At 35.7% G+C, this 9789-nt stretch overlaps 1 protein-coding gene across 1 annotated transcript; it reads left to right on the top strand.

Annotated features, from left to right (window-relative positions):
* Positions 1-207: 207 nt before the first annotated feature.
* LOC149561818 (UDP-glucosyl transferase 73M2-like) lies at positions 208-1926 on the top strand. Its single transcript, XM_089825357.1, has one exon. It carries the CDS (start codon positions 385-387, stop codon positions 1861-1863), a length of 1479 nt encoding a protein of 492 aa, XP_089681483.1. The 5' UTR covers positions 208-384; the 3' UTR covers positions 1864-1926.
* The last annotated feature ends 7863 nt before the right edge of the window (positions 1927-9789 follow it).

Raw genomic sequence — 9789 nt, 5'->3', positions numbered from 1 at the left:
CTAAAATTTAAATTAACAAATACTTAATTTTAAATTTTAATACCATGAAAAGATGCTTGATATTTAAATCAGATCTAGAAGTCAGGTAAATAATTCAACATCAAACTTTTTTTTGATAGAGAACATGGTCGGGAATTCGGTGATTGAGCTTCCCGTTCCTTGCTGTATTAAGTTCCAGATGTACAAACAGATTCAAAAGACGTTGCCCACTTGTTCACCTCGAAGACTAATGGCCGACAAGAAATCAAAAGCAGAGATTACCGAGCTGCAACATCAAGAACACGTTTTATCATCTTCTGTTTACACGAGGATGATTAAGGGGACCATAAAGAGGGCTGCAGGGGAGGCCAACGAAGACGTCTGGCGAGTTCAGAGCACATTTCAATGGCAGAGAGTAAAGAATTGAAACACGTTGCCATGTTTCCTTTCATGGCGCAGGGCCACTTCATTCCATTCCTCAGCCTGGCTAAGATGCTTACTTCCCAAGGCCTCACGGTCAGCTTCCTCACCACCGCTGCCTCTGCCCCCAAATTGCAACAAGAAGCCCTTGGATCCTCAATTCGCTTTGTTCCCCTTTCTCTCCCGCCCATTCCAGGCATCCCCCCTGGCCGCGAAAGCACCGATGCCCTTGCCCCCATGGAAAGCATGTTGCTGTTCGTGTCTTCGCACAAGCTTTCCCAGGCATTTGAAGACTGGCTGGAACAGGCCATGGCAGAAACCTCAGGGAAACCCGCCTGCATCATAACTGACGTTTTCTTACCCTGGGCAGCGCAATTGGCCTCCAAATTGGGGATTCCTTGTGTTGTATTCCACACAACAGGGGCTATGGCGGCTTCAATTCAGCAATTTCTCTTCTCAAATCCTGAAATAGTAAGCGACCGACAAGTCATAGAGATTCGAGATCGGTGTATGAATGTGAATCTGAGGCGTGCAGAGCTGCCTCATATGCTGAGAAGCAAGTATGATTTTCGGAAAGTGCCTGATACTGTTCCCCTGTTTCAGCAGGCCTTTGGCTGGGCGAAAGAAAACTGCGCTGCAATGCTTGTCAATACCATTGAAGGGCTCGAAGCAGAGTATGTGAGATATTTAGAGGAATCAACCGGTAAGCCCGTCTGGTGTATAGCTTCTCCTTTTCTCAAACCCCAACAGCGGATCGAAATCGAAAATGAAAAGGAAAATGAAAATGAAAAGGAAAATGAAGATGAAAATGGAAATGGAAATGAAGATGAAGATGAAAAAGAATCGGAGTGCATCCGTTGGCTAGACGCACAAGAGGAAAACTCCGTCCTCTACATCTCGTTTGGATCTCAGATCTTTCCTTCCGAAGTGCAAACAGATGCCCTAGCCAGGGGCATCGCGGGCAGTAATCAGCCCTTCATTTGGGCGATTAAGGATCCAGTGGGAGGCCAGGTTAATTCCTGCGATTTTCTTCCCGAGGGTTTCATCGACGAAACAAGAAACAGGGGAATGGTAATCCATGGCTGGGTGCCGCAGCGCCTAATTCTGTCCCATCCTTCTACTGCGCTTTTTATGACACACTGCGGATGGAACTCCACATTGGAAAGTATAAGCGCTGGAGTGCCAATTCTGGCCTGGCCCTTCATTATGGATCAATTTTTTAACGCCAAATTGGTTATTGAGAAGTTGGGGATTGGATTGCAGCTCTGTGAGGGTTATGATGCCATTCCCACCGCTGATATTGTGGAAAACACAGTGAAAGCGGCCATGACAAGGGAAGACGGAAAAGATATGCGTCAACGCGCCCTGCAACTTAAGGAATCCATTGATGAAGCATCTTGTGATTTAAGCGTAGAGGGTATTGTATCTTACATTCTCAGCCTCGGCTTGGATGAAGACAATTGAAAATATCTGTGTTCCTATGTAAGCTTTGTAATCCCATTGGTGGAATCAATGCATTCGGCTAAATTGTGGCTTGTTCCCAAAAAATATAAACTAAAATATATATAATCCTAATAATCAATATTATATTAAAATAATAATAATAAGTAGTAGTACAGAATTAATATCAATATAATATAAAAATCTATATGAAAAAAGGACAGAAGACAAAGTAGTTTGGCGTGGCTAATTAAATCAAAGGCGATGTCTGATGTCTGAGAGGAAAAAATTAAGTATAGAAACAATATAAATTAATAATAATAGTAATAACAATTGTATATCTAACAAGTACTTTGCATTGGCCGTCAGTGAGGACAGTATATGTAGTCATCCTGCAAGTTGGGGCAGCGGTAGAAGTTGGGGCAGCCGGACGGTGCAAATAAGTTGCACCGTAGCCGGTACCTAGCTCCTATAAGGGTTCATTTGGTTCCATGAATTAACATTTTCCAAATATTGGATTTGGAAAATTTTGAATATTTGGAAAATTTTGCGTATGTGTCTCAAATTTCAAAATGGAATTAGAATTGTGGAAATCTCATTTTACTTCAGAATCAGGGTATCAGACTTCCTACTAGCTACTTGGAATTGAAAATCAAAAGTTTTGTTACACTTTTTTGAAGAGTGTAAAAAAACACATTTTATTAATTGTCATCATTTGAATCATCTTTGTTGTTTGAACCATACATCACAGATTGTGGATGCCAAGTCATTGCAGATGTAGAGGGCTCGAGATCTAGGGTTACTCATAGAGATGGGTTGGATCTAGAATGCCAATGTGGGCCTCTGATATTCTCTGTGCTTCTTGCAAATAGAGGCAACCTCTGTGTTGTAAGTTGTGGATCTGGTCATTGAGTGTGAGTGTGTGCTCGTTGGATGTTGATTCGAGTTACTCTTCTGTGGCAATGTGAGTTGTAGTCGCTGTTGTTGGACCAGGTAGGTGTTGTGTTGATGTGAGGGTCACTATGTTGGGCAAGGAATTTGGGTTGATCTCTGATCAAGACGATTGCAAATCTTGTAGATGTGTGTGATTTATAGAGAATATTCTCTAATTTTTCTTGTGTTGGAAAATTATACGGAGCTGATAAAGACGTGTTGTGGTTTTTCTTTGGCTTTGAAAGTTTTAACTTGGTAGCTCTCTGGTAATGGTGACCAATGGTTCTTAATTATTTAAAAAAAAAAAAAATCCTAGTTCCCTTTCTAATTTGAGGAACCAAACGTAGAAATGGAATCTCCCACTCATCTTCCGAGTGAATTAAACAATTCTACTAAAATTGTAAAAATTAAATTCAAGGTTTGCAAATCCTTGGTTTGGCTAAATCGAGATTTGCTTGATTTCTACAATTTCACAAACCAAATGAATCCTATGTGCTTAAGCTTTTTTTTTTCAGAATTTGATTTTCTCCTTTCCTTGATGCCTCGCAGTGTTCAGGAGATTCTCCCACCATAAAGTTGCATGAGGTTTCATCTTTGAGTTTGCAACATTGACTTGGATTATTTTCTTTCATTCCTTTCGTGTCATCATATTTTTTGACTCTTGAAATCCAATCCAAGAACACATCAAGATTTAGTTCTCCTTTAAAATAAGGAACTTCAATCGTAGATCTAGTCTCTTGTTTGTTGGTGGTCTCAATTAGTCTCTCCATTGGGTCTAAAGTTGTTGCTCGCCCTATTTGAACTTTTTGTTATTATTCTTCAAAGTCATCACAAAGCTACCTAGCCTCCAGATCTTGAAGCCTCTGAAGTACTTTACCCATGGCATTATCTCTCAATCTGACATTCTCCCTGCATTTGAGCCCCTCTTTGAATCATCTTTCAATTAGTGCTCTAATATGAAATTGATGTAGGTAAACCTCAGACCTACAAATACTAAATTAAATTACATTTTGCAACAATAGTGAAACTAGAAAAATAAAGAATCAAAGAAAACATATCACGGTGCTCCAAGGATCAACTCCATTATTCTCTGGCTAAAGATCTTGATTCCTACCATAGCAACTCATTCCCTTTATTTTAGACCCCTTCGTACCAAACCCGCAGTTAATAGAACCGAGTATGATTGACTCTTGCATTTGATTAGGAAATAATTTTTGTAGTCATTTAGAGTTTGACTAAAGATATAATGCTTGCTCATCTAGTGGTTTTGATGAGTCTCTTGTAAATTTGTTGAGCCATGTTCACTTTAGTTTTATTGTTAGCTGAAGAGGTTACTTAGAAGTAAGAATATGCATAGATTTTTCTATTAACTAGGGGTTGGCAATCTCTACAGGGGGAAGTTTTGGTGGGACAATTCAAATAAAGGGAATGGGTAGTTGTGGTAGGAGTTAGTTTTTCTTAATGAGAAAGTTTGTAAGATTTTAGTTTTTTCTTTATGAGAAACATTGTAAGATATTTAGCTAGAGAATAATGAAGGATTTGATCAATTTTTCTACGAGTACAATGTTATGTTTTCTTTGATTTCCTTGATTCTTTATTTTTCTAACTTTATTGTTGTTTTAGATTGTAATGTAACAACTACAGGTCTTAGGTTTACCTGCATCATAGGAGGAGGATGGAACTTTATTGGTTGGGAAAGAGGCTTTTTAGGTGTCTGAGTAGATGAGCGAGATGACAATTTCCCAGCAGGTGAAGAGTTTTGGGGGCTTAAAAACCCACATAGAATTTCATATCGACTTATGTTAAATGCAAAAGAAACTATATGTTATGGGTGTTTTCTATAGTCACATATTTTACAATGCTTATTCAATCTTCATTAAGAGGACAAACATATTTGACAAATGTACAATTCATTTAAGAATGATAAAGGAGACACACTATCACTCATGATGGTAGCTAGGATGTTGAACGCCCAATTTTACAAGGTGTACTATCAATATAATATATTCACTCCTTTGTTTATCAAGTTGTTCATAAGTATGTCAATGCTCTCTCACATTGGCTTCTACTTTCATCTATAGTTTGATATGGAAATGATATTTACATTAAAACCATGTGTTAATAAATTATGTTTGGTATCTATGTAGCAATATTAGTAATGGATTGATGTATAGGTTTTATTATAATTTTTATATATTCATAGTGTTTCCAAAGAGATGGGTAGGTATGCAATCTTGTAAATCAAGCTAATATAAAGACATCCAACCCCAACTTGTTCAAATTTTCTAGTATTGAATTTTCTATTATACAACTTGCAAAGCACATTCTATAATATTATATTCTTTATGTTTTCAAATATATATTTTTTACATTATTTTAATTTCAACTTCATAAAGTAAGTTCTATGATTCAATGTTTTCGATTAAGGTTAAAGCACATTTTGAGGGGACTCAAAATCCCTTACAAATATATTTTATTAGGCATCTAGAACCCCATCAAGCATGAAACTCTACCATAGATAAAACAACAAACAATCTACCAACCCAAGAGAAACAAACAATCTGTAGCCTAGAAAAGATTGACAAAAGAGGACCAGGTTGCCCTAGAAAAACCAACAAACAAAGTTGGCAACACACAAAAACACTCTAATGAGTGTACATCAACGAGGATATGAGGCCCCCAAAAAAAAAGAAGTGAGAATTCTTGGCTCACTAAGCCCTAGTTCCTTGAGCCATCAAACCAAACACATTGATTCTCTCAAAATAATAGTCATAGAAATACCTGGACTCCCCACAGAAATTGGAAAGACCCAAAACCTGCAATCTTCCATAACTGAAAACACTTAGCCTCCAAGAAGGGCCCTTAAAAATTTGTAGCATCCTTTTGATGAAAAGATTCCAATTAAACCTTTAGCCCCCTCTAAAAAGTTACCATGGAGGTACCTGCTCCACCAAAATAGAGTTCAAGCCCCTCCCATGGGAGGACCCTTGCCTTACTAAATCCTCAACCCAAAAATTGTGATGTGAGTGTTCATTATTTTTGAATTAATCAAGGGATCCCTACATATGAGCATGAGATTTGATACCCAATGCAATTCTCTGCCAAGGAATTTTTGCAACATGGGATTAAATATTTAGGCACTAATCATAAATTTTTGAAACAAAGAATAAACATTATGTAACTATATGTATCTCATTAACGAGGATAGTGGAAAGATGGTGAATAAGGAGGTCTTGCATGATAGCAATGTTAGGAAGGAGAATAGTAATAATGACAAAGATGGGTTAATCAACTTGATTACCCATACATTTGATACAAAGCGTGCTAAGAACTCCCTTGTTAATGCTACCCTTTCCCTTGATTGAGCATTAGCTAATGCTTCTTTGGCCAAATGCGGTCATGAAGATATTAATCTTGATATAGATAATGAGCCCAATACCCAAAACTAGGACTTTAATTAAAAGCTAGAAAAAAATAATTCTAGAGAATGATGATTTTGAGGGTGTCCAGGACTTAAAGGGTGATAATAATGTTTTAGAATTTTTGAATAAAACCAAAGACATAGATAATATTGGGATGACAATGGACAACTAGATGTATAATGAAATTTAAAAACTTCACTTATTTATTTCTTCCTTGTAGGAGAAGTCCCCATTTTTATAGGTAAAGCTAGATGAGGAAAGTAAGAAATAGAGGGAGCTAGAATCTCCGGTTGGGAACATCCCAACTAAACTTCAAGATTACAAAGCTTCCCTTAAAAAAATGATTAAGGATAGTGAGATGGGTATGTAGGGTGTTGCCTCGTCCATCCTGGATGTTGTTGCTTTTATTGGAAAAGTTTCTCTAATGAAGCTAACTCGACCGATCATGCATTGTTGTTGGCTGGTGGTCCGAGTAGAAGAACAAGACAAAGCACTAAGAAAGTGGACCTCGAACTTCCTACGAAGAATATTCAAGATTCTCTCAAAGAGGTTGTTGTCTTAGGAACATCTATTACTAGTGCTATTAAAGATCTAGTCTAAGTTTTCAACTAGGTTTTTTTTGGACTTTTGGTCTTTGTTGTTTTATTTATTTATGTTGGTTGCTGGTCCTTGTAAAACCAACTTGACTTGGTTGTTGGTCCCTGTAAAACCAGCCTTTGAATTCTACTTTGATATTCTGGGTTGCTAGTCCCTGTAAAACCAGCTCATGACTTTGGTTCTTTTTTGTTTGGGGTTTCGGGTCCCCTTCAAACCTACTTTTACCTAATCAAAACTATATGTATCTCATAGTCATGGAAATAAGGAAGAAATATCATGTAAGAGAATACACCATGACTATGAAAAGACCATGTACAAAGAGTAAGGCTTCACAAGTAGTTCCAAAGGTTATAAGACAAGAAATTAATCAATAAGTATGAAAAGATACAAGTCACCACATGAGAATCATGTTGATGAAAACATTTTGATTCTTAAAATTTGGCTTAAGTTTGAAATTTTGTAGATGGTCTTAAAATCTAGAATCTTTATTTTTGCTCCTGTGAATTTGATCTTAATAGTAATACATAAAATGTAACATAAAGTATAAGAAATGAACTTATACTTAAATGTTACACTTTAATTATATTATGGGAGCTAAAGTCAAATTAAGACTATATGAAATACATCCAAGAACCCTTAGAAAGAAAACCCAAAAATGTTATTGTTACTCTTTAATAATTTTATTAGTCTAGGGTAAATCCTTTGGATTAAGGTTGACCTAACAATCATTTGTAAATCCTTTAACCAGGTGGCATTCCAAGTGAATGGTCTAAAGTCCTCTAACAAGGCTCACTCCTAACAATTTGATTGAAGTCCTTTAACATGGTCACATTTAACAGTGTGTATTGTAACCTTTAATAGGGCATCACTTTAAAAGAGTGAAAAGGAGTAGCATATTACTGGTGGTTTTTCCCAAATTGGGTTTCCATGTAAATCATTGTGTCAAGTGTGTTGATGAATCTATTATGTTTCATGTTTACATTTTTGCAAGTTGATTTGATAGTAAACTACAAGTTTTAAGTGATTGCATAATCTTATGGATCCATGCATGATGATAAATGTTCTATGGGTTCACTAAGCTGTGAAAAGTTTTATTTATACATCTGGACCTTGGAAAACCGATTCACCCCCCCAAGTTATTCTAAAGTATTCCAACACCAACATTGTAATTATTGATGCAAGCAAGCAAGCATGACATGAATTTAATGTGTCACTCCTCACAAGGATTTGATACTTGAATCAAATGTGAGTAAAAATAAAATTTTCTCTAAGCAAGTTTGGAGCAAAATCCAAATTTTACCCAAAAAACAAATTTGAGGAGTGAGTGTAAAGAAATCAATTTTTAACATAAAAATCACATTTTCAAAAGTGGCTTTTCTAATAGGCTACTTATATAATTTAAGCGAACTATTAACTTTAGGCTAAAAATTAAATAAATCAATTCCAAATATTTGGAATCCAACCATGGAAAATTAGTCCATAAATAAAATATTAAATTATCAAAACATATAAACTCAACATCTAATTATATATTCTCTGCGATAAATACAAAAAATTAAATGCACAAACATGCTCACAAGTCTAACACAATACACATAATGTAACCTAGATTTAACAATATGTACTATACATAATAATATATCAATTATAGATACACCACCCATACAAGGACCATATTGGCTCAAATATGAAAGGTTAGTGAAACTATTTCCTATGTTATCATTTATATAAACTCACTCAAATCTTAAAGCATAGGTGAAATGTGTTTGGTAAATGTTCATTAAAACACACAAATATCAAGTGTAGTTTCTCACAATATAAAAAGTTCAAGCACATGAACATGATATCAAACAATGAAGGAGAATGATAAATCATGTAGACCTCATGAACAAGTGACTACAACTTCCTCTCACTTTGTACACACACATTAGGTGTAGCAACAGTCATGTAAGCATAGCAGTGAATGCTATCTTATTTAAATTGAAATTACATTTACACTAAAATAACTATTTAAGTATAAAACATTAAGTAATAATTTCAATCACTATGAACATATTTTAGTGGAAACCTCTATAAAACACTCAACATCATATATGACAATATGATAAGGAATCCAATAAAATCATTTTGACATATTACTCTGATATTCTCAAATGCAAAATACACCATATATTAGATCACAAAATGACATCATGCAAGTATGATCAAACTAGCGAAATCAACATAATCTAACATCTAGGTCAACAATGATACCAAGAAAAAAATATTGTACAATAATTAGATACATCACACACTGCAACCAATAGATCATATCTCATGGATAATAACAAAATAACATCATGATACAATAATAATCCAATACTTATTGGTACATACACTAGTGGAACCACCACACACATCATAAGTCACATAATTAGAAATGTCTCATAGTTCAAATACCATCATAATAACAATAATAATCTCAGAATGAACACAAGAACAAACTAAACTTTATGCATTTCACAATGATAGTATAAAGTCATAACATGGGAATAGTCACCAAGTCACATAGATGAGTCAAGCTTAAAAAATACACCAAGAACATAAGGAGTCCTCAAAACTCAAATAAAGGCCTCAAAAGGTATAACTTCATGAATTAGGTAAATGACCATCCACAACAAAATGGTTCTCACAACTAGGTGTAAGGGCATAACAATTTTTTTTGATGCAATGACTTAAATTAGATCACCCCAAAGATAACAACCTCTCACATGTCCAACATGAACATGCAATTCAAGTTTTTGTCTTGTGGTGAGTGATGAGGAAAGTGTTGTACACTCACCATGTATCCTTGTCGAGGTTCAAGGTCGAGATGGACCTCGAGTGGGGGTTTGGGGGTGACAACCCCCAATACAGTTGATGGCGATAGGCCATGACTATTGGTTGTTTGAGGGTGTAGCCCCCGAGAAAAAAAATTTGTCTATTTTTTTGAGGGCTGACATGTTGTTATTATTCTATC

Source organism: Cupressus sempervirens, chromosome 4 (assembly GCF_028749045.1).
Source record: "Cupressus sempervirens isolate cs-2001-9-10 chromosome 4, ASM2874904v1, whole genome shotgun sequence".
Classification (NCBI taxonomy): domain Eukaryota; kingdom Viridiplantae; phylum Streptophyta; class Pinopsida; order Cupressales; family Cupressaceae; genus Cupressus; species Cupressus sempervirens.
This window is presented reverse-complemented; position numbering and strand designations above follow the sequence as displayed.